Source organism: Felis catus, chromosome B4, assembly GCF_018350175.1.
Source record: "Felis catus isolate Fca126 chromosome B4, F.catus_Fca126_mat1.0, whole genome shotgun sequence".
NCBI classification, from domain to species: domain Eukaryota; kingdom Metazoa; phylum Chordata; class Mammalia; order Carnivora; family Felidae; genus Felis; species Felis catus.
Genome location: NC_058374.1, coordinates 79,997,716 through 80,023,826, shown reverse-complemented (window position 1 = coordinate 80,023,826; position 26,111 = coordinate 79,997,716). Strand labels below are relative to the sequence as shown.

The following is a 26,111-nucleotide window of genomic DNA, read 5'->3' as shown; positions in this document are numbered from 1 at the left end:
CAGCCCCACCCTGTGATTGGGAAGGGGCACCTAGATCCCCACTGCTGTCCCCCAACCTTCCTACCCACCCACCATGTACCCATCCCCAAACATAGTATCTCACTGCCCGCCCCCATCTGGGAAAATGGAAGCAGAAGATGACTCAGGGGGTCAGGGAGGATCAAGGCTTGTTTAGAGCTTTGAGATCTCTGGATGAAAAGTAAAAAGGGTGGGGAATTGTGAAAAAGTAAACTGAAGCGTCTGGGGCTCAGGAGCAAATCACTGTCCACCCCACCCACCCACTTCCCAGACTGAGGTTTTTAGTCTTTCATAAATGGGTGCAAGACAGGTTTGCATCGAAGCATGAGCACTTTAAGCTAACCTAAACAGAACTGCCCAAGTATTTACTTCTTCTCTAGGGAGTTGAAAATTGGGAAGACAGACACATTTATTTAGGATTGACTCTGTTTCAGCCAGATGAGCTAAAAATTTTCCATCAAAATCCAGCCTATTGTCCTGGTCAACATCCAGAATTCAGTGGAGAAGAGAACTCTTACAGAGGGCTGAGCATAGGGTCTTTTATGTTTCCAGAGAGTTATTTAACCTCACCTCTCAAGAACAAGACAAGTAAAGAGCTGGTGACAACACCGGAAGACATTAGAGGTGGTCCTATAATATACTCTCTCCTTTGTGATGACACCTCCAACTTTCTACTTTTCCCTCTAGACACCTATTTTTTTTTCAATTATCTCATCCATTTATTTTCAAAGCTTCAATGATTATTTCTATGTGGGTGAATTCTGAATCTGTCCTTCCAAACCTGACCCCATTCTCTCTAGCCTTCCACTTCCAATGTATGATGAATTTTCCTGGTGGTGGGGAGGTTCTACCAGCAATTTAATCTAAAACAGAATTCATATTCCAAAACCAGCCTCTTCTTCTAACTTCTTCTTTTTCTGTTAGAATCACCACTATTCTACCAATCGCCAAAGCTGAGAACCTCCAGCTTCATCTTTGACTCCTCTTTCTTCTTCCCTCTTCTCCCATCTTACACACCCTCCCCACCACTAGCCCATCAAAGTCCCTCAATGACCAGGTCTGTCCATTATGCTTTCACAATGCTGGTACCTCCACCCTTTCATGTCTATTCCCACGCCATTGGCCTAGTTTAGTCTTGTAGTGCCTCTCATCTAGACTTCATTAGCATACTAACTGGTCTCTCTGCCTCTGTCTCTTCTCCAAGCTATCTTCCCACTGCCTCAAGAATAATCTCATTTAAACCACTTTGCATGTCATTTCATTGGCTCCACTACAACCTACCACTCAATTCGTATCTCTTAAAAGATCCTCACATGAATGTTCTGTGCGAGATAAATGGGTCATTCATTCCTTCCACAAATATGCATTTAACATCTAGCCACTATATCTTTGGTGTGTTGAGAAAGCAAATGTGAATATATATCATCCTTGACCTTAAGAAGCTCAGAGAAGGCTCTATTTACTATCCCCAGAATATATCTTTGGCTTTCCTGCTTCCATAACTTTGTGCCATTCCATTCATGCAGAAAGTTCTGTCTAGTCTTAAATTTTGTCTTTAAAATCCTACCACTTCCATGCAGCCTTCCCTAGCCATCCCATCATGATTTCCCCTCTTTTTTCAGAATTCTAGTAGCACTTAATTGTCTGTATCACTCACTAGTCATTGTCTTACTGCCTTGATGTATAGTTTGCCAATGCTATACTTAAATATGCACTATAAGTTTTATATATTGCTTATATACACTATATATGATATACATATAATCACCCCAAATGACTTCAAGTACCAAAGGGTAGGGACTCTGGCTTTCTCTTTTTTTAATGTTTATTTTTGAGAGAGAGAGACAGAGCGTGAGCTGGGGAGGGGCAAAGAGAGAGGGAGACACAGGATCCAAAGCAGCTCCAGGCTCTGAGCTGTCAGCACAGAGCCTGATGCGGGGCTCGAACCCACGAACCATGAGATCATGATCTGAGCCAAAGTCAGACACTTAACCTACTGAGCCACCCAGGCACCCCGGGACTCTGCCTTTCTTATTGTCACCCCAAGGCATTTAGTACAGTGCCTTAAGCACATGATTGTGCATATAATATGATTGGAGACACCATACTGGCCAACTGAAGAAACAGACTTCCAGGATGAAAATGCAGTGTAGAGTTATGGAAAAAACAATGGTTCTCAACCCAGAAGAAGTGAGTTTGCTTTCTAGCTCCACCAGTTATTAGAGACCTTAAATTCTGAGCCTACTGTGCCAGGTTTTATGAGGATTTAACTTCATGAGAAAACATATGGAAAGAGTAGATCAGTGCCTACCACCTACAAATAAATGCTCAGTAAATATTTGTTTCCTTTATTTATTTCAGTTTGGTTGTGGTAAGAAAGCAGGTTGGATGGAATAACCTCCCTGGACCTTCCAGCTTCAGCCTGTGCAGGTCTCAGGAAGCTAACAGAGAGAGAAGCACTACCTTATTCAATCACTGCTGGCTTTCTCTCCATCTTTATTGTTAAAATCCTCAGTATTCAGCCTATGTTTTATAATTACATATGCCAACCCTTATTTTCTAGGAAGCTTCCCACTCTACTTTTACCTGGGATTCCCAAGCTATAAAATTAATCCCAGAACTCCAAGTCTGGAGAATTTATTTTCTCCATCTTACCATTTCCTAGACCTGACATCATCTATTAATCTTTTCTGAAAATGCTTAGGCCTTCTAGGGTATTAGGTCACAGGGTCTTAACTTCCCTTCAAGAAGTCCAATCTCCTCATCAACCTCAACCCCCACCTCTCCCAGAATCTCACAGATACTGTCAAAAATCTTAAGACACTGACCTGAGTAATAAAGTGGCCATAGAAGGCTCAGGAAAGTCTAGCACCTCCCCATGCAACTGAAATAAATCAAGGGTCATCCATCCCAGAAGGAGGGGATATGACTAAAACATTCCTTCCATTTTTCTTTAGATTCAAGTGAGGTTCAAAATACAAACAAACAAACAAAACACAAAAGGATAAAACCCAGGGGTCCCGGCCCAGTAGAGGCAGAGGTATCTCTCCCATCACTGCTACCTTGAGCAGCCATGGCAGGTCTCCACCGGGGCCAGGAGAGCTCCTCTAATGGGGAGAAGGGGAAAGGGAGGGATGAGTCAGCAGGAGCTGGAAACAGAGGGTTTTGTTCAAGAGGAAGATGTCTATGATGCAAGCTCTGGGGAAACAATGTGTTCCCTGTATCTTCACCCCCTCCCGTCCACCTCCTCTCCCCACGCCCCAGACAGGTCATTGACCAGGTCTTTGGTCAGAATCAGGACAACAGGAGACGCTTCCTAAGAGCCTCTGGCTAAGGTCTAACCATTCCACACTCATCAACCATGACTTTCACCATCATCCTGATCTTTCCTTTTCTCATGGGCTGGAGGTAGCTCATAATCCTCGCTCATTTTAAATTATTATTTCTCAGGGCGCCTGGGTGGCTCAGTCGGTTGAGCGTCCGACCTCGGCTCAGGTCGTGATCTCGCGGTCTGTGAGTTCAAGCCCCGCATTGGGCTCTGTGCTGACAGCTCAGAGCCTGGAGCCTGCTTGGGATTCTGTGTCTCCCTCTCTCTCTGTTCCTCCCCCGCTCATGCTCTGTCTCTGACTCTGTCAAAAATAAATGAACATTTTTTAAAAATTATAAATTACTATTTCTCAGCTTAAGCTTTAGAGCTTAAGCTTCAGGCTGCAATTCCACAATGCCTTCTTTGCTTTAAGCAAAGCAAACCTGTTTCTATCCTTTCTGCCTCCCAACCTTCACACTGACTTCTGCATAGCACATCCTTTTCTCTTTTTTACCTAAATCTATCCCTTCCTTTCTTTCAAGTCCTGCTCAGTGTCCTCCTCCTCCAGGAAGGCTTCCTTAAGTAAGCCAAATGTCCAATTCCAAGCTCTCTTTTACACTATGTACAGTTAGTATCTGGTACTCCGTTTGCAATTTCATGTGTATGTATCTGTCAGACTTGAACTTGTATAGCCTGATGCTCCTCCTCCCCCTCAATAAGTTTGAGAGTTTTATGTTTGGAATCAAGCATAAAAAGAACCCAAGTTACAGAGTTATAAAAACCAGAATGGGCAACCTGGGGAGGGAGGAGGCAGGCAGTGATGGGTGGAAGATCATGAAGGTGGGAATATGGGATGTAGAATTGATGTAGGAGACAACCCGACATAAGAGCACAATCATTAAGCTTTTCTCCATCATCTGTCTACACTTACTTCTGGGCTGAGTTATACAGAAAGAAATGATATAGATAGGCTTCCTGCACGTTCAAGTTTCATAATATAGTCACAATGATATAATAAATAAAGGACAGATGAACCCAAAAAAATCAAAAAAGAAAAATCAGAAGGTTGAAATATGAAATAATAATATCCCACAGAAATTAGAAGTGTAATTGTGAATAGAGACCAAGATGTATACAAAATGAGAGGGAAGGACAGGGTTTGAGAAAGGGAGTGGGGCAGGGATATAACATGAGGTTGGGGTCAGGGGCCCAAGTCCAGCCATTGTGAGCCCAAGGAAGTCACCAGCTCTCCTCTAATCCAAGAAGACATCCTTGAAGTGAAGGAAATTTTGGAATGGTTTGAAGGATAGGAAAGGGATGGTTTGCTAAAGAGCACAGACCCTGTTTGAGAAAAGGTGAAACGTAAACAAGTAAAAGAGGATTGTAGCACATAAGCCTGAGTGGGAGGCAAGTTGGGGGCAGTGTTCTGTTCCCATCTCAATCCTACACTGGTCAGCACTATAATCCCAGGTCCCCATAGCACCCTGGAACAGAGCACTGTTCCCAGCAAGACTGGCCTGCTGTGAATGAGTTCCACCCCTTAGTACCCCTTCTCTTCCCTTGTGGAGTGCAAAACTTCAAATCCTGAAATAAATCTGTTCACCAATAGCGTTTACAACTGTGGCATACTTCACAATTTTCAAAGCACTCTCATAAGTCTCTTCTCATTTGAGACCCCCACTCACTACTGAATTTCTATTCTACCCTCTGTGCATAATAGTTAGACCCTGTATCACAAAATAGACACAGTGCTCCTAGTTCCTATTTCATATGTCTGGCACATAGCTGGTGCTCAATAAACACCAGAGAATAAAGGGTCGATAACTGATCAAATGTTTTAATTTCAACAGAACGGGGTGAAATTTGATATCAGAAATGACTTCCTACCTGTGTGGATGGGAAAATAGTAAAAGCCAAAAATATTCATGGGCACAGAATTCTTCCACAGATAATCAGGCCAACACAGACCTCTCAAATGTCTTTTCAACTCCATCCCTCACTTCTAAGAAAGAAGGAAGGTGACACTTGGTATCTCCCCAGTATGTGCCAGTAGTAGGCATGTTTATAAATATAGTATTTCATTTATGCAAGCCATATTCCAACCCAGCCCTTCCAGAAAAGTGCTTATACTTTTTCCTTTAATATCTTGCAGAGAAGGTAACTTCACACATTTTACATGGGGTCTTCCTACTTCCATTATTAAGGTTTTCCTTTTGACTAAAGGCAGTACTTTATGGGGCAATTTAAACTCATTTCCATTCAAAGTTTCTCTCTTATAATCCCTACCTTATCCTTCTCCCTCTCTTATCCCCGCATCCCTACATATACCCTGCATATACTTTATTTTCTTCTCTTCTCGGTTCCTTGCTCCCTATTTCCACCCCAAAGGCAAACAACCCTCCCTAAACCAGTAAAAGGTAGATGGAAAGGAAGGAGAGGACACTGGGCTAAGATGGAAGCCTTGAGCCCAGAGAGACTAACGAGGGCGGGAGGAGAGAACCACCCGCCCTCCGTCAAGGTGGCTTTGCCTGCAGTTTTTATTATGCATCGATTTTCTTATCCATCTTCTTTAGAGCCTCTTAGATCTTCAGGCTGCGGCTGTTTCTCCAAATTGTCATTCACTCCAAGCTCTCTAGCTCCTTGCAGCAGCTAAGAGGGGGTGGGGGAGAGGGCTGCGGGGGGGGGGGGGGTTGGTGAGGGAGAAGGCAACCAAGAGAGGTGAATGAGGGTTGCTAAGTAACCGTTGCCAAGGAGCCAGTACCAAGGAGCATCCCAAGCTGCCTGCTTATTCCAACCTCCCCCCTTCTTCATCCTCCCCTCACTTAAGTTCTCTCAGGTCTATAAAGCAGCTTGATTCTGTCACCTTCACCAGCTGCAGAGCTATTTCCTCAGCTGTTCAGGTGGAGGGCTGCAGATTCCAGTGACTGAGAATCTCCCATTCCCAGCCCAGGGCTGGTCATCATGGGCACTCATGTGTGGTTCAGAGGACACAGTTAAAAACAAATTATTAAAATGTTTTAATACATTAACAAAAAGAAAAATCCCATCTGCTTAGGCAGGTTATTTGTCATGGTCTGAGTTCAGAGGGTGGACCTGGTGGCCAGGTGTAGAGCCAAACTGTGTCCAGCTCCCTGAGAGGATCCGAACCCCTCAGGGAAGCTCCATCATTTGATCTGAAATTTTGCAAATTTGTAGAACAGAAGATATGTCCTATTCCTACATCAGGATCATTTCCAAACTAAAATGATATTTTAATTGTTCAAAATTCAGAAGATTTGCTGATTAGGATTATTCATGACTGTGCACGCAGTTGAGGCAGATAGACCAGATAGCACTACATAATATTTTATAACAAATTTACCTTATTAATTCTATTTGACTCAAATAAATAGGAGTTTACATCCCTGCAGAGGGAGTAGATGTATACAGCAGAAAAAACTGAAGGGGTAAACAGGGAGAGTATCACTGAGGAAAGCCAGTCTAGAATTCAAATTCTGCCACAAATAATCCAGAAGGCAGATAATCATTCTTCTGCCAAAACTCACAGGTAACCTCAGAGTCACCATCCCTCTAAGGCTAGTTCAGGGGAACTTGGGCATTACCGTGGGCTCTCATAAGTATCCCCATGGCTAAATCGACTAAGGGCATTCTCTTCACTAGACCCACAGCTCCTATCATATGCCAGATATTGTTCTCAGGATGGCCAAAAGCATCCCCTGTCTTTGGTCAGAAGGGTCTCTCAGTTGTCCTCCTGTCATTACTGAGGAAAACGTATTCCACAGTCTCCTTCAGAATCTGCCAGTTTTCTACTCCCAAGAGTAAATACATCTTAAATTTTCCTGATGCTGTTTTCAGGCTGATCAGCAACACTAAGGTTAAGAAGTCTATTTATCTAAAGATTTCCAGGGGTGCCTGGGTGACTCTGTGGGTTAAACATCCCACTCTTGATTTTGTCTTGGGTCATGATCTCATGGTTTGTGAGTTCGAGCCCCGTGTCAGGCTCTATGTTGACAGGGCAGAGCCTGCTTGGGATTCTCTCTCTTCCTTTCTGTATGCCCCTCCCCTTTCCCTCTCTCTTTCCCTCAAAATAAATAAATAAAATAAAAAAAATTTTAAAGATTTCCAAAATACAGTTGTACAGTATAGCACCGTGGTGGGTAAAAGCAAGGCTTTAAAGTCAGATCGACATAATTTCTTGAGCAAAGAACTTCACCTCTCTAAGCTTCCATTTCTCATCTATAAAATGAAAATAATATCACCTATTTTGTAGAATTCTTGTAGAATTACAGAAGGTGGGATATTATTTAATATTTGTATATATTGTGAAATGATATGTATAGTGTCTTAACATAAGTGCTCAATAAATAGTTGCTGCCATTATTACCATCATCCTTATTATGATGATTCTGGTCTACTCAAAATTAGGCAATGGATAAATCAAAATAGGGAACAACTCATCAAAAAACCCGAAGTTTATGTGGCCACCCAACTTTCAAACCTGAGCTAATTACCAATGAAGTGAAGCCAGAAGGCTGAATATACATATCTAAGGAACCATATGGGCCAAAGAGGGTAACCTCCATTGAAGCTGGGATCAAGCTGCAATTGAGGCCATAACCTTGGCCCATATTATCTTCTTAAGGATCCCCAATTACCTTATAAGCCCACAAAACAGAAGTCTGAATTAAGAAACTGAGAAGAACGAATGGATAAAGGAATATGTTCTATAGGACCAAAGGGAACCTTTGCTTTGATCCCTTAATCTAACCAACTGTATTTAAGTCTCTGTCACTTGCACCTCAGCCCCATCTACTAGGGAAGATGGGTGAGAAGGCACCTGCCCCAAAGGCCACACAAGTCAGCGCTTATCAGCTTCTTCTTGATGTCTGATCACCATGCCTCTTACTGTGCCCAAAGCCCACTCCCTCACAGATGCAGTCCTTAAAACTTACCTTCCCATCTCTTCAAAGTTGGAATCATAGATTAAGAAAGTTGAGAGGGAAAGAGAAGTGGAAAGGAGAGAAAAAGAAGGCACAAATAACTGACTAGTAAATACAGCAGAGTTACCAGGATAGGAGGTAAGGAGGGAGACATTGCAGGGGGAGAATCAAAAGACTGAAGAAGCAAGAGTAGCAGGAATAAAATGTATAGAACATTATCCCCAACTCTACTTGGTGGTTATAGAAAGAAACAGGCCTGGTGAGGAGGGAAAGAGGAAGAAGGGAGAGGAATGGAGAGGAAGGCAGACAGCTTTTCTGTAGGAAAACAACATGAGTTTATGTCTAAGGGGAAATTTCCCAATACACATACTGCTTTGGTGTTGCAGAGCCTTATTCTGGAAAGGACTTGGGACTTAAAGCTGTTTCCTAGAAGAGATGGGTCATAGGAGTATCTGCTGAAGGGAAACTTGACAAGATATACTCACATGATGTGGAACGGAGGACCAAGGAAGTTATTAGCAATCTATTTTCAATCAGTTGGATTGTGGTAGAAAAGGGTTAATGGAGACTGTGATTCCGGCTGAAGCCTCCCCTTCTCTCTCATCCCCTAATCCAATGGACCCAAAAAAGATAATTGGACCCTTTCCTTCCTCTATCTACCATCCCCTTGTCCTCTATCTTTTGAACAAAGCTCCTTGAGAAAATATGTCCATATTCACCCGCATTAATGTCGGCTCTGGCACCAGAATCTGCCCTGGCCTGCCCTGAGCTACATGCCCTATCCTGTCTGCCTCAGAAGGGAGCCAATAATGCTGCTGCCCACTGAGGGAGAGACTCCAGAAAGGACCTTCAGCTAGAAACTAGAGTATTAGTACAGCTTACAGATTATGAACTCTGCCCCATATATAAATCTGGGCACCTCGGGTTCAGGAATCAGCTTCCCCATTCCCCTGCCTCCATGTATGTTCTGGCCTCACTCTTCCTTTTCCTCTTCAAGCAATGTTCATTCTATCCTACCCCATTTCCCTGCACCCATAGCATGAAGTCCCCTGCCAGATGTAAAATCCACTTCAGCTCATCTCTGGTGCTGGCCTTAGTGCAAATGTTAGAAGATATACCTCCTGCTTCAGGCACAGCAAGCCCAGCTTGGACAAGGACTTGGATGTCTGACGTCAAGGGCTATGTGGGTACCACAATTCCAAAGTGCCTGTCCATATCCGATGTTCAGAAGTGTGTCTTGTGTATGCCCTGAGCAACTCAAACGAGGTATAATTCTTCCTCTTCCAACAAGTATCTCTTCAAACAAAGCAATGTGAGTCGAGTCCTCTAGGCACAATTCTGGACTATGGAGCAGAGAGGTAGGGTTCCTCTTGAAGCAGAAAGAAGTACAGCCTTTACCCTTGTGCAGGATACCACTTGCAGAGAAGCTGGGGTGGGTGGAGGCTGAAGAGAGGTTAGGGCTACAATTTCAATGAGAGAAACTTCTGGTAATCTCAGTAAGACGTTCTCAATAGTCTGAGGTGTCCCTCAGCATGACCAAGGAGGTCAGGATCTTTGTGAGGAGGAAACCATTACTCTTGAGCCAGCAACCAAAATGTGTTATCCCAACAGGAGACAGGGCTCAGGAAAGGGTTAGTGGGTACAAAAGCTCCAGGCACCAGTCTCCTATTCTTCTTACCCACTCCCAAGCCTTTCTTAATGTGACCACTCCTCTACAAGAGGCAGAAACTAATGCTACCAACTTGTGCCATGAGAAGGGGAGCAGAAAAGTAGTCAAAGGAGATCCTGGTAATTAAAGAACTACCTGAGCCTGCCGGGAGATTGGCAGACTCTGTGCTCCTCACAGCCTTGGTTGTCTTCAACTTTGGAGCATGGATCCAAGAGTGACCAGGGCAGGTCTCAAAAGTCACTCAGGGGATATCTTCCCACTCCCCAAAAGCCGAAAGCCCTGACCAGCTCCCCCATGAAGTACAGAGCCCAGAACCCACTGACACTGAGACGGGAGGTAAAAGGGAGTCTCTGTGACAGCAATTTGCCTCTCTGTGTACTTCTGTCTCCATCTCTTCCCCAGCTTCTCACATCCTGGGGCATTATTTCAGAGGCCTGTACCTTGATCTGTCTCCAAGTCTCTAATAAGATCAAAGCTCCTAACACCTGTTTTGCTTGCCGACTCTTAGGCTAGAGAAGAGGGGGCAGGGTCCTTCCCGAGGCAAGGGGAGGGCCTTGACTTCCCCACTTCCCAAGGCAGAGGGGACGCTGGGAAGTTGGACCAAAGAAACTAAACCTAAGGTTGGGTTGACAAAAACGCCCCCTGGTGGGAAGGCTGTTATTCTTATTCTGTTATTGATTTTATTATTACTTCTCTTCAGGTTACAAATTGAATTAACTCATAATAATAGTAGGATATATATATATTACAGAGACCACAAAGGTCTTTCTCCTAACCTCCATGCCTAAAGAAAATTCCCTGTTATTCTTTATCACAAGAGCCTGTTTATTTCCTTTGAGTGTTTAACACAATCTGTAATTATTTGAACATTTGTTTTCTTGCTTATTGTCTATTTCCCACTAGGAAAACTCTATATTTGAATGAGAGAAAGGATTAATGATGAATAAATCGACTATATGGGAATAAATCTACTGGTGGGATAAAAATTTCCTAATAATATGATCTATATCTGAAAGTATCATGTCCATTTATTAACAATAATACCCTTAATCAATACTCATAATGCCCCTATTCTACATCTCTACCCATAGCCTCTTTCCCTACAACTCTATGCCATGCACAAAAGTTATTTAACAATTCTTTAGCTCTGTGTTAAGCACTACAGAGAGAATATAAAAATATACAGGGTACAGTCTCCCCATTCTAGTAGCTTACAGTTGAGTAAGGGAGAAAGGGAAGGCACACGGTAACTACCACTGAAGACAGCGTGCAGAAAGACTGACACAAAGACTGGAGGAGGTCAAGGGAAATAAATTGCTTCTGATGCAGATTATCCAGGAAGGCTTGGGCAGGAGGTAACATTTAAACTGGACTGTGAGGGGCGCCTGGGTGGCTCAGTCGGTTAAGCGTCCGACTTCAGCCCGGGTCGCAATCTCACGGTCCGTGAGTTCGAGCCCCGCGTCAGGCTCTGGGCTGATGGCTCAGAGCCTGGAGCCTGCTTCCCATGCTGTGTCTCCCTCTCTCTCTGCCCCTCCCCCGTTCATGCTCTGTCTCTCTCTGTCTCAAAAATAAATAAAACGTTAAAAAATTTTAAAAAAAAAATAAAAATAAAAATAAACTGGACTATGATGGGGGCGCCTGGTTGGCTCAGTCGGTTGAGCGTCTGACTTCGGCTCAGGTCACTGTCTTGCAGTTCATGAGTTTGAGCCCATGTCGGGCTCTGTGCTAACAAACAGCTCAGAGCCTGGAGCCTGCTTCAGATTCTGTATCTCTCTCTCTCTCCCTCTCTCTCTCTCTCTCTCCCTCCCTCCCTCCCTCCCTCCCTCCCCTGCTCATGCTCTGCCTCTCTCTGTCTCTCAAAAATAAATAAATGTTAAAAAAAAATTTTTTTTAAATAAACCGGACTATGATGGGGGCACCTGGGTGGCTCAGTCAGTTGAGTATCTGACTTCGGCTCGGGTCATGATCTCATGGTTCATGGGTTTGAGCCCTGCATCAGACTCTGTGCTGATGGCTCAAAGTCTGGAGCCTACCTCAGAGTCTGTGTCTCTCTCTCTGTCGCACCTCCATTCATGCTCTGTCTTTCTCCAAAAACAAATAAATAAAACATTTTTTAAAAAGTTTAAAAAACTGGACCATGATGATTATGTAGGATTCAGTAGTCAGAGATTGGGAGGATGGAATTCCAAGGAAAAGACACAGCTACTGGGAAGGATTTCTTGACTTTGGGCATCATTTGATATTGAATTCTGTTTATCATTAGAGAGTGAAATGCAAGGACCAGCGAAACTCAAGATAAAACTGCAGAAGCCAGAGGCTTTGAACAGAAAAGATAGGAGCCAGGACCTGGGCCCCACCTTGGGTTCCATTTATCCCCACTTGTCTTGCATCTGATCTTATTTAAGGGGTATATGGTTCAAATGGGACAGGGTACCCATTATGCCTCCATCTATATGTCTCTCATCTCCTCTCTCCCCCCACTGAGTTCTTTATTAACAATGAAATGATTTCTTAATCTCATTACCGAGAAGAGCACAAAGCACAGAAACGCATATGCTACACAAATTAAGTTAGGTAATTTGCATACCTGGAGAAAGAGAGAAACCCCCTCCTCCTCCTTCTATCTCCATAGTCAATTTTCCTCGATCTTCTGACACTCTACGTCAATAAATATCTATATTTCCTCCTTCTCTGGACAAGAGATGCTGTTAAATGTCAAATGTAAAGTAAAGTTTGTCATAAAAATCCCTCATAAAAAAATCTCCCAACTACCAGCATCGGAAGCTGGAGGAGGGGAGTTCCTGTGCTGTGTTTGCCTTTGAACCATGTGTCCTGCCTCCTGCTTCCAGGAGCTTTGCTTCAAGTTTTCTAAAGAAGTAAACAGAGGGGCGCCTGGGTGGCTAGCTGGTTGAGCGTCCGACTTCGGCTCAGGTTATGATCTCACGGTCTGTGGGTTCGAGCCCCGCGTCGGGCTCTGTGCTGACAGCTCAGAGCCTGGAGCCTGCTTTCCGATCCTGTGTCTCCCTCTGTCTCTGCCCCTCCCCCACTCTCACTTTGTCTCACTCCGTCTCTCAAAAATAAATAAAAAATGTAAAAAATTAAAAAAAAGAAGTAAACAGAGACGTTCAACTCCTCTTACCATTGCTGCTTCTGTCAAAGCTCATTGCTTTCTATGAAATTAGTTTCACAAATGACCAGTTTCTCACAATCTCAACCCTAGATTCCTTAATTATATAATTTTTAGTTCTCTTTTTTCTGGGATGGCTCAAATAGAGAGTCCTACTTGGAAGCAAAGAAGTAAGTGAAATGACTCCTCTTAGTACCTCCCATGAGGGGGTTCTAGGAGAGGGGAGGTGGTTACGTGGGTGGTGTACATACAAGGGCGGCTGTGTATTAGGCTAGAAAGTAAAAGACAGGAGGGGATTGCCTTGCGGCTGCTGTTTCTCTTTCTCTACAAACCTCCTCTGATTATAGCAGATTTATAGGGGCCCCAAAGCAGCCCAGCATCTTAGCCATAAACTTCCCAGAAAGAAAACTCATTGAGGTTCCCTTGAGAGGTGATGAAAATAAATATCAGGGTTTGGTACAAACACATCAACCAGGGCCAGGGGTGGAAGGCAGCCAGTTCCTTATAGCTGGTTTAACTCCTTCAGGATTTGTACACACACACACCTCATACCCAAAAAGTCTAACAAATATGTTCATGTTTATAGACCTACTGAGATAAACGTACCCCACTCCTTGGTGCATATTTCCACTCAAATTCAAACATTTATGTCCATATAGTAGGCACACACACATGACTTTCAATGAGTTGCTTTATGAACATAATATACGCAGCCTCTCCCCCTTCCCAAGCTCCTGACTGCAGGGTGGGGCACAGTGAAGGTGAATGAGAGAATGTCTGAGTAGAAGCTTGCATGTGTCACTAAGTGTGTCTCTGACTACATACCACAAAACAAATAGAAATTGTGTTTTCATTATTCACTATTTGGAATTATCCGCTGTCTTTCAATTACCTCTATGCCATCAAGTTTCAATGGCCATCTATCCCTTACTAAGCTGCTATTCCATGCAGACTACAGCTTAGGGGTTAGCAGCAAAAGCTTTGCTCAAACTTGGTACAAATCCTAGCTTTACAACTCACTTTGCACAAATACCTTAACCTCTCTGAGCCTTAGATTCAACTTTTGTAAAATGAGGCTAACAATACTCACCTCACTGAACTTCTGTACTAAATAGGTGATGATGGAAAGTGTTTGGAACAAAGTATAGGACAAAGTATTCGCATATGATAGCTATATTTTCATCATCACTCTATGGGCATTGGAGATAGAAAGAAGTATTATGCTAAGCGAAATAAGTCAGAGAAAGACAAATACCGTATGATTTCACTCATATGTGGAATTTAAGAAACACAACAGATGAACATAGGGGAAAGGAAGGAGAAATAAAATAAAAACAGAGAGGGAGGCAAATCATAAGAGATTCTTAAATACAGAGAACAAACTGAGGGTTGCTGGAAGGGAGGTTGGGAGGGGTGCGCTAAATGGGAGATGGGCATTAAGGAAGGCACTTGTTGGGATGAGCACTGGGTAGTATATGTAAGTGATGAATCACTGGGTTCTACTCCTGAAATTGATACTACACTGTATGTTAACTAACTTGAATTTAAATAAATATATTTTTTAATTTTTTTAACGTTTATTTATTATTGAGAGACAGAGAGACACAGAGCATGAGCAGGGGAGGGGTGGAGACAGGGGGAGACACAGAATCTGAAGCAGGCTCCAGGCTCTGAGCTGTCAGCACAGAGCCCGACGCAGGGCTCGAACCCACAAACTGCGAGAACATGACCTGAGTTGAAGTCGGTCACCCAACCAACTGAGCAACCCAGGCACCCCAAAATAAGTAATTTTTTTAAAAAAGAAGTTATACATAAAAGAGTTGCTCTTTTTCCTTATGAGTTTTTAAAATCTCATCAATGGAACAAGATAAGTACCTGGAGAATGGAAAGACATAGAAACCTAAAACTCTCATTCAAGCCCTAAAATGCAATTTATTCTCTTAAATCCAAGCCCTATTTTAAAATTTTTAGCAGATTTCAATGTTCTAATAAGATTGCTTTTTTCTTCCGTCATTCATCATTCCCATGCCTCACTGTCTTACATACTCCACACATCCACCTCAGCCTCTCATTTAAGGCGTTGACTGGAGAATTCTGGGGATAAAAAAGATAATGAGAGTTCATTCTGTGCATTTCCCTCATTCTGGGCAAGAGACCATCTGAAGCATTCCAAACCCAAGTGAGACAGCCATACACATGGCCAGAGACTGCACCTTCCCATCTCCCCTGGTCACCCTTTAATCTCAGAAAATTCTTCCTTATGTTCAATCTCATTCTGTTTTCTTTCAACATTGGCCTCTCCTTATGACTCATCTGATTGGGAGTGAGGTACACAAACCCTCAAAAGCTTAAGAAAATTCTCCAACATCCACATGATAACATTGTTCTATTGCTTATCACCCTAGGTCTCTGAAATTTTAGGTCCCATGTATTTTGCTATTAACCCATTAAAAATCATCAAAAGATCCCTCTAAAAGCATTAATTTGGTCCCTACCAGGGTGTAACCCCTTATCCAGTCATCCGGTCTCTCCTTAAACTTTTGAAAGATGAAAATAAATATCTTTGAGACATGAAAATATCATGATAATATCTTAACTGCCAGGACAGTTAAGAACTCCTATTTCAGTCCCTCCAACCCCCATAGTCTCTTCAATTAGTATCACCAAATTATCACTCATTTGACTAAGGGACAGTACAACCCTGAGGCGGAGCATGACTAATATGACCTCCCCAGTCCCTTCCAGTCCATCATATGAAGTAGGGGAAACAAAATTGGCAGCAGTCATGACCCACGCAATGCTTGCCCCAGGGGAGCCCCTGAGGACCAGGCAGACTCCAGCGTGGGCATGGCAAGGTATTTTCCCAAAGTGGGCAGAGTGCCAAACCCTGGCATAGTGACTGGCGTGGGAGGCCTGGAGACAGAAGAGGAGCCAGGGCCCACACTTCTCCCTCTTCCCCAAACTCAATTTCCCCAGCCTAGGCCCCTCCTCTTAGACTCCCAATTCCAAAGTTTTCAGGCCTTCTATAGTGCTCATGTGAGGACAGACATGTATTATCGATCATTTAAGGCCAGTGCTTCTCAAGCCAAAAAGAGCATACAAATCACCTGGGAGCTTATTAAAAATGCAGATTTGAATTCATGAGGTCTGGGTCAGATTCATGAGGTCTAAGATTCTGCATTTTTAACAAGCTCTCAGGTGGCACTCATGCTGGTGGTCCATGGACCATACTTTGAAGAGCAAGGATCTAGATAGATGACTGTAGTAGTTTCTACAACTGTCTCCCAGGAAGAGTCTATCTATCTATATCCTGTCTATCCTCCAGATTGCAATAAGAATCATATCTCATCTTCCTGATTCAGAAATCTCACTCCATGGCACAAATACACAATACAAACCTGGCTCATAAATTCCCTTCAAATGTGAAAAAACACATCCCTTACAAGACATTCTTTCATGACTCTTAAAGGTCTGTGTAGCCTAGGATTACTGTCCCATTTCTTTTCCAGCTCACCTATCCTTCTTTTATTTCCCAAATTTCTCCAGAGGCATCCTCCTCCAGGAATTTTCTCTTGGCCAATACCTCTTTCTCAGTTTCTACTCATACCTTTCCTTCCAAAGTCATGATGTCTCAATCCTTAACCAGTTCCTAATTCCTTTTATTTCAGTCCAATTTTTCTCCCCATGCAGTATAAATTCTCTCTCCCCAAAGAATCTTAGATGATCTCACAAGATTTTTTTAGCAGTCTCTCAAAAAGAGTCCAAAGGAATTGGTAAGTATATGGTAATTCTCCCTCCAGCAGGTTTCTCTGGAGTCAACTGCTCCCTGTTGCAAATATGAGAAATTCCACAAGTAAGATAGTAGCTTCCTATCCCCCTCTCTCAGGGCAGGCCCCATACATAAATAGAAAGACACTGGTCCTTCTATGCCAAAACATAGAACTCTGACTGCTTCAAGAAAGATGTCTGTTGTGCCCACGCTGGAGACAGTCTAGACTTCAGGGATTCTGTGGAGTCAGGTAGAATGGGTTGGGTCTTCTATCAATTTCACTACTTCCTGCTCCTCCCCAAATCCCATGGGAATAGATGGAGAGGGACCAGAGGAGGTAGGTTCAGGCATTCTCCTGCCCCAGGGCTGTATTTTCCCTGTTGCTCTTTGAATGAACAACACTGTTCTTTCTGCTAGGTCTAGAGGAAGGAGAGAACCTCCCCTCTTGCCCTGAGCAAGATTCCACTGTGATGGAACAGACAGGATAGGATAGTCACCAGAACTCAGGCATAGCCAAACAAAGGCAAAAGTAGAAGTGCCTGGGTACAGTTCTAGACGCTGGGTTCTAAATGGAGAGAAATGCCATTTGTCAAGGAGACTGTCCTAGGAGATAGTTTTAAAGGAGTAGCACAGTGCTAGCATGAGAAGAGGGAGAATTTTCTACACCAAAGACACATGTAAGGCTTAATTCAATTTAACATAAATTGATTAAATGTTCATTATGTGCCTGGCCCCCAGCTGGATGCTCTGGGGGAGTGAACAAGATACACTCCTTACCTATGACCTACAATCTAGGAGAAAAAATAAAGACACACAGATAACCGTAGTGTTTTATTTTTTTATTTCAGCTTTAGTGAGGAAGTATAACTGACATATAAAATTGTAAAGCTATGTAAAGTGGACATTGTGGTGATTTGATATACACATACATTATGAAATGATTCACTATGATTTCCCCACTGTGAAAGACTTAACAATGGTATTTTAATCTAAATGTTTCATTAAATGAAGGTAAATGTTAAAAGGGCACCTTTGTTCCCCTCACTTCATCTTTACATGTGGAAGGGCTTCAGCAGGAGCTTTGGTTTTTAAAGTGTGGTCCCTGGACCAGCAGTGTCAGCATCACCTGGAACCTGTTACAAGCTTGTTTTCACAAGCCCTTCAGGTGAGGTGACAGACACTCACTGAAGTTTGAGAACCGCTGAGCAGAGTACTATTCCTGGCCTCTCTCCACACCCCCTCTCTCACTGTACCTGATTAGTGAGCTGAAGAGACAGCACTGAGCATGCCCAGCTCAGCCTCTTCCAGTTATTTGTTGGTTTTCTTTTTTTATCCAGGGCTGACCTGCCCACAGGACACATGCATTCAACCTGCTCATACATGAGAAAAAATCTAATAAAAGCAGGCTCTCTACTGTGATGGATGGCCGGGGGTGCTCAGTACTACTCGTGATGAGTAAGTCTGTCTAAAGTTGATGGTTTAACCACCTGTCTCTGTATCTTGATTATCGATTGGTTCCAAACATAGGAGGGGGGACATGGGGTGTTATTTACTGTACCTCTATTGCTCCAACAGTGGGTCATCGTGAAAAGTGGGCAGGATACAGGTTTAGATTTCGTGCAGTAGACAGACCTAGTTGAGAGAATAACAGGACAGAAAAAACAGAGGAAATTCTTGAATTTTTTAACTAAGTGGAACTTTAGAAATATCCTGTTCTGGGGACCTGGGTGGCTCAGTCGGTTAAGCATCTGACTTGGGCTCAGGTCATGATCTCATGGTCCGTGAGTTGCAACCCCATATCAGGCTCTGTGCTGACAGCTCAGAGCCTGCAGCCTATTTCGGATTCTGTGTCTCCTTCTCTCTCTGCCCCTCCCCTGCTCGATCTCTGTCTCTCTTTCTCTCTCTCAAAAATAAAATAAAAACATTTAAAAAAATTTTTTTAAAGAAATGATCAGTTGTGACCTCTTGTGTTACAGATAAATAAGCAGAGTGTTGAAGGAACTGAGTGGCTTGCTCGAGGCCACATTGCTAGTTAGTGGTGGAAACAAGACAAAACCCAGGACACCTGGCTCTCAACTACGCACTTTCTGAACAAGTGGACCAAAGCAGACAATAGTAGAGAAACTTTAAAATCCAGGGATACAGATATTAGCAAGTAGAAAAAACCAATCCCAGGGATTTTCAGCATGGGTGGTGGATTCAAAGCCAAAGTGCTTTGTGCTCAGAGGAAGGCTCTGGCTCCAATCCACCTGTGCATGGCCTGTTGCCCTCTCAGACAGCCAAGCCTCTGCTTCATTTTCCTGTACGTTTCCTGGTGTTACTCTCTCTGCTACAATCTCTCCCTGCTGCCCACTTATGGCAAAATCCTATCTGTCCCTAAAGAGAGCCAACTCAAATGCCATTCCTCAACAAAGTCTTCTCTGATTTCACCGATCAACCCTCACCACTGTGCCAGCCACAAATGATCAACCTCCACTCCAAATTTCCAAGACCCTTTATTTGTATGTTACTAATGACAACACTTGCAGCTATGCTTTACTCCTTGTATTAGAATATAAGCTCCTGGGGCACCTGGGTGGCTCAGTCAGTTAAGCATCTGACTCTTGATTTTGGCAGGTCACAATCTCACAGTTCATGAAATCAAGCCCCACGTCGGGCTCTGTGCTGATAGTGCAGAACCTACTTGGGATTCTCTCTCTCCCTCTCTCTCTGCCCCTCCCCTATGCTCGCTCTCTCTCTCTCTCTCTCTCTCTCTCTCTCTCTCTCAAAATAAATAAATAAACATTTTTAAAAAAACACAGAAAAAAAACACAGAATATAAGCTCCTTAAGGGAAGGGACCATATTTCAGTTATATATATTTTTTTGTCTCTTTCTAGTTTACTTTTTTAGTGAAGTATAATTAACATACAGTTTCAGGAGTACAATATAATGATTCAACAATTCTATACATTTCTCAGTGCTCATCAAGATAAGTACACTCTTAATTCCCTTTATCTCTTTCACCCTTTCTCCCACACACCTCCCCTTTTGTAACCACCAAGTTTGTTCCTTGTATTTAAGAATCTAGGGGGGGATTTTTTGTTTGTCTTTTTGTTTATTCATTTCTTCTACTTCTTAAATTCCACATCTGAGTTAAGTCATATGGCATTTGTTTTTCTCTGCCTGACTTATTTTGCATACTCGAGGGGCTCCTGGGTGGTTCAGTCGGTTGAGCATCCGATTTGATTTTGGCTCAGTTTATGATCCCAGGGTCATGGGATTGAGCCCCTGTCAGGCTCCACACTGAGCATGGAGACTGCTTAAGATTCTCTCTCTCTCTCTTTCCCTCTGCCTCTCTCCCCACCTCATGCACTCTAATAATAATAATAATAATAATAATAATAAGCTCTAGCTCCATCCACGTCATTGCAAATGGCAAGATTTCATTCTCTTTTATGGATGAGTAGTATCCCATTGTGTGTGTGTGTGTGTGTGTGTGTGTGTGTGTGTGTCACAACTTTATTCTTTCATCTATCAATGGATGGGTTGCTTCCATATCCAGGCTATTGTCAATAGCACTGCAATAAAAATAGGGGTGCATGTATCTTTTCAAATTAGTGAAAGTGAAAAGCTTTTGCATAGCAAAGGAAACCATCAACAAAACAAAAAGGCAACCTATTGAATGGGAGAAGATATTCACAAATGATATATCCAATAAGGGGTTAATATCTAAAATACATAAAGAACTTACACAATTCAACACACACAAAAAACAAATAATCCAATTTAAAAATGGGCAGAGGACCTGAATTGACATTTCTCCAAAGAAGACATACAGATGGCCAACAGACACATGAAAAGATGTTCAGCATCACTAATTATCAGGGAAATTCAATTTAAAACTACAATGAGTTATCACTTTACACCTGTCAGAATGGCTAAAACCAAAAAGACAAAAAAATAACAAGTGTTGGTGAGGATGTGGAGAAAAAGGAACCATCATGTGCTGTTGGTGGCTGTTGGTGCAGCCACTATTGAGCCAGTATGGAGGTTCCTTAAAAAATTAAAAATAGAATTACCATATGATCCAGTAATTCCACTACTGGGTATTTACCCAAAGAAAACAAAAACACTTTTTCTAGTTTCTTTTAATAATAACTTTTTAAAACCAGTAAACAGTTACAGACACAATTGAAAAGCAGCTAAGTTAAAAAACAAAAAAAACCCCTTTTTTTAAAGATGAGAAAGAGCAAAGACACATCCTTCACAATACATACAGAGCTCTATTAGTGTTTCCCCATCAATATCCCATTGATGTTGTGCTCCAAAGTACCCTCCAATATTGTGCAAGGAAACCAGACAGCATCCAGGTGTGATGATGTAAAATCGAATATGTACAGGCACTGCAGAGTTCAAGGTCCACAGTTCTGGTCCTAACTCAAGTGGGGTTAATCCTGCATGCATGGTGGATCCCATAGCCAAAGTAGATAGCAAACCCAATCAGCATCCAGACACCAAAGAGGGCCCAGGTGCCAAGTGTCAGCTGCATCATAAGGTAAACATTCATAAAGACGCTCATTATTGGGAGGAAAGGCAGAGCAGGGACCTTAAAGTAAAGGAGAGTGGGGCTCTGTGGCTGTCTCCAGATGACCCCAGTGATCCCAGTGATGAGAATCAGGAGTAGCACAACCACTATAATCAACAGTGGGTTTTCAAAAAGCAGTAGAACTGGCCACTGGACCAGCACCAAGCAAAGAAGAAGGAGGAGCAGAGCAAGCAGTGAGAAGCAAACGTAGACAACCCGGCCAGAGAGTGGAGTGGGGGTGGAGCTGCCTGGACAAAATAGTCTCCACAGAGTCAGCTTCTCTGCTGCAGGCCCATTCTCCTCCTGTGCCTCTGCTTCATTTTCTTCATCATTCAATTCAGGCTGATACCTGACAATGAGAATACAAATAGCCACCAGGGAGTAAGTGAGCAGGGTCCCAAATGACATGAGGTCCACAAGATCAGTGAGTCTAAAGAAGGATGTCATCAACGCTGTGATAATGCCCGAGACCACAGTGGCCACAATGGGGATGCTTGTTTTGGAGTCTATCCTGGCAAGGACACCGAACAGGAGGCCATCATCTGCCATCACGAAGGTCATCCAACGAAGGAGAAACATAGAGTCCAAGATGCTGGTAGAAAGAGCACAGAGGGCTCCAATAGCCACGACATAGCGGGCAGGGGCCCAGCCAATATGGAGAAATGCCTCAGGCAAGGGGCTCCCAGGTTGAAGCTGGTAGTAAGGCACCATAAGCGTAAGTGCTGAAGAGACCCCAAAATACACCAAAAAGCAGATGAACACTGAAATCACAATGCCCATGGGGACAGAACGCTGGAGATTTTGGGCTTCTTCGGCAATGGTAACAACACTGTCGAAACCAGTAAATGCATAGAAACAGGTCGCTGCTCCACGGAGAATCCCCTGGAAACCGAAAGGCACAAATCCTCCATAGCCCAGAGGGCCCAAGGGAGAAGTGTCATTGAGTCTAAACATGGTCATTATGTAGTCCTCTTCCGTAAGCTGCCAGTTGTGCAGTTTCCCCTTAAGGAAGCCAGAGATGATGACAAAACCAAGAACCAAAACATTCACCACTGTGAACACTGTAGTAACCAAGACAAACTCACTAGCCCTGACAGCCAGCAGTCCGGTGAACAACAACATCAGGCCCATGGCAAAGAAGTCTGGATATTCTGCAAAGACATGAGGAATATTCAGTGGGATGCTCTCATGCAAGGTCTGAGAGATCTGGTTCCCAATCAGGTTGTCAAAAGCTAAGCTCCAGGCCCGGGCCACACTGGCTGCACAAGTAACATAGGAGAGGATGAGGTTCCAGCCAGTGATGAAAGCCCAGAGTTCACCTACAGTGACATAGTTGTACAGATATGCAGAAGCAGACTGGGGAACCCGGGCGCTAAACTCTGCATAGCACAGAGCAGCCAACACAGAAGACAGGGCGGCCACCAAAAAGCAGATCACAATGGATGGTCCTGCTTTATCACTGGCTACCTCACCAGCCAGGACATACACTCCTGCACCCACTGTGTTGACCACACCCAAGGCCACTATATCCAGAGTGCTCAGCCTTCCGGCAGTGGAAATCTTAGCCACGTATTGCTCCAGTGTATGTCTCCGTACCAGCTTTTGACCAAATCTGTGAAGTGCCTGATACAACATTCTAGCTGGAATTGAAGAGGGTTCTAGGATCGGAGTGCTGTAGCAAGCCCAGTGAGCAGAGAGTCTCAGATTGGGTTCAGTGAGGCTGAGTTAAGCCGAGTTGAGTGGAGGCTGCCGAGTTCGGGTGCTCAGGTTTCAAAGCTGCTGCTTCGTCTTTCATCTTATATGTGCTATCCCTCCATAATGCCTAAGACATAGTAAACAATAGATATTTACTGAACCCATATTCAACCAACCAACCAAAGCTCAGAAGTCACATGTCACCTGTTGCAGCCCCAAATCACAGAAATTGACACCAGAGGACACTCCAGAAAAATCAGCCCTGCTTTCCCCCCAGAAAAAGTGCCAAATACCTCCCAACATTCTGCTTTTTTACGCACCACATGACATAATCCCATTTGGGTTCGTCTAACTCATGTAGCTTCATGTACTAATTAAGCTGTAAGACACAACAGGGCATGAATTTATTGTGCAATAATTCACACGCGGGATGTTTGCGCAGTGCTTGGGCGTGAGTTATGACACATTAATTCACGGCCTAGAGGGCCTCATTGCAATTACAGAACCATTTTTTAAATATCATCTGAGTTTAAAACACAAATATTGGTCCCCCAGTCTTAACACCCTTAGCCCCAAAATCAGCTACCCAAGGTCAGACATCACTTTGGTTTCCTTTCTCCTCATTCTGCATCATCCATTTAGCTGTACTGATGGAAAAGAAAGTACAGTCCAACCCTTGGCTTTACCTACCTAGGCCCACAGAGGTGCTGTGAGAAGAGAGGAAGTGGGAGAAAGGAGCAGGGCCTTTATAACTACCTGTAAGAATGAGAGGAGCAGTCTGTCGGGCGAAGAAACACTGGAGAAATGAGTGTAGCAGCCAACAAGGCTCCATTACTAAGAAAGGAGAAGAACCAGAAAGGCCATTTTATGAATCCTGACATTCAATATACTTCACCCAAAGCAACCAGGCAAAATTCACTACAATTTTTATGTCCACAGTTATGAGAGTGTGATGGGTAAGGAGAAAGAAATAAGTCACCTAGCTCAGTAGCTCACAACCAAAACAATTCTTTCTGTCTCCTCCCTCTCTGGGTTCCGGGAGAGAAGGTGAGCTCACTTCTGCAGACGACTCTCCTCTCTGGCCACCCCGTGCTCTATAAACACATCCGTGATGTCAGCCGCCAGCCACCTGGAGAATCTGCCCTGCTCTGTGAGCTTGTATTAAAACACTCACTTATAACTCCCTATTAATTTTTCACGAGGAGTTATTTTTAACTCGCTCAAACCATTGTCTGAATATGCCAAATATATTTTCTTAATGAACGAACCCGGCGTGTGGTTCCTCCTTCCTCTACTCCCCTGCTGCTATTCAAATGGTCCCCTCCTCATGGGGAGCAAGGCTTTGGATGAACAATTCACAGCAATGCCCCGGAAATGAGTAGTGGAGAACAGAGAAAACAAAGTCACACAGCCCCCATTCTCCTCCCTACTCAGGCTTTGGTTTTGAAAGAATTTTAGCGAGTATTGTCAGGGGGTTTCAAAGACAGAAGGATCAAGTCAAATTTGAAAATTCTTCTCTAAAGATTATCAAAAGGAACCCTTAGATTATTGGGTCAGCCCTTCCATCTACAAATCCATCAAGATTCCTTATTTGCCACCCACCAGTTCCGATGTTCTGATTTACTAACAAGCACACGAGATAGACAAGGAGGTCCATTCCTAACTCACGGAACCTTTATACACTATAAATGTGATTGAGGTGTCCCCACCCCACCCCCAGGCTTCAAACCCTTCAGTGATTCCCTACTGCCCTTCCTTCATAACCTGACCTGTGTTTATTCCTCTAGCCTCATCCCCTGCGCAGTTCATGTTCCAGCTGCGAAATTCTACACTCATTATGTTCCCTTGCTTCTAATGCCCTCTTTGCCCCCTTCATTAGCTAAGCCCTCCTTATCTTTCAATTCCCAGCTCAGAAGTTGCTTCCCCAGGAAGGATTCCCTGACCCTTATGCTGCCCTTTCTGTGTACTGTCATAGCACACGGGCTTACCTCATTTGTCATTTATCCTAATATATCAAAATTCCAGTTCAACTACCTGTCTCCTTCTCCTCCTCCTCCTCCTCCTCCTCCTCCTCCTCCTCCTCCTCCTGCTCCTCCTTCTCCTCCTCCTCCTAACTGTGAGTTAGGTGCTTAATAAATATTTGTTGAACAAATGTACACACGGAGAAGAGAAACCTGCAAGAGCACATAATCCAGAATATCCTATCTACTTGACTTTGAGATACATACCTTGCAACCAAGCAACCTTATAAACCTGGCTCAGGTAAATATATAAATGGCATTACCCTCCTTGTAGAAGGCAATCAAAATGAAAAGTGTGAAGGGAAAACCAACTATGATAAAACCTTGACCACAGATCATTCATGGCAGGTATAAGCCATACATAGGTGATAAAACATTGTCTGCCTTTGAGGACACTTGTTTTAAAAATATCAGGCTGCCTTGGGTTACAGGCAATGAACCACCCACACCCAGTTAGAGAAGTCCTCCTTTTTTTTGAAGGCATCACGTTCAGAATCTCTAATCCAGGTAGGATGCCTAGGGCAGAGGTTCTCAGTTCAGGGACAGAGGGAGACATAATGAAGACAACTGGGGAACATTTTCAAACTTCAGATCCTCTCCCTCTGGATATTCCTGTCCACCTAACCCCTCACTTCCCATGACTGCTCTAAACCACCCCACTTGACAGGAAGTTGTCCTCAGTTTCAAAGGGAAGAGATTCTTTTTTTTTCCAAGTGTGTAATAGTAATTTATTTAAATAGTCATCCCGCCTTTTATTAGTCTCACAGATTTTTTTAAATTTTTCACTGTTAGTATACATAGCATTTCCTTTTTATTTTTTTATTTTTTTTAATATGAAATTTATTGTCAAGTTGGTTTCCATACAACACCCAGTACTCATCCCAACAGGTGCCCTCCTCAATGCCCATCACCCACTTTCCCCTCCCTCCCACCCCCCATCAACCTTCAGTTCATTCTCAGTTTTTAAGAGTTCAAAGGGAAGAGATTCTAAAAGCTTCC

The 26,111-nt window shown here is 43.4% G+C and overlaps 1 protein-coding gene across 7 annotated transcripts in view; it reads right to left on the bottom strand.

Moving 5' to 3' along the window:
- Window positions 1–26,111, bottom strand: part of LOC109501595 (cationic amino acid transporter 3-like) — a 111,982-nt gene that overhangs the window by 67,650 nt on the left and 18,221 nt on the right. For 2 of the 7 annotated variants that reach the window (XR_006600736.1, XR_006600734.1), the window contains exon 2: window positions 18,389–18,462. The exons of 1 other annotated variant lie outside the window; for it this stretch is intronic. Coding sequence is in view for 2 of the 6 variants with exons in the window: in XM_045061879.1 (XP_044917814.1) it covers window positions 21,250–23,031 (1,782 nt within the window). In the remaining 4 variants the exon portion in view is untranslated. Of the gene's footprint in view, window positions 1–17,656; window positions 18,463–20,943; window positions 23,219–23,847; window positions 25,111–26,111 lie in introns of those variants that run through there. 4 more of the 7 variants (XR_006600737.1, XR_006600733.1, XM_045061879.1 and 1 more) reach the window with 3 other exon arrangements.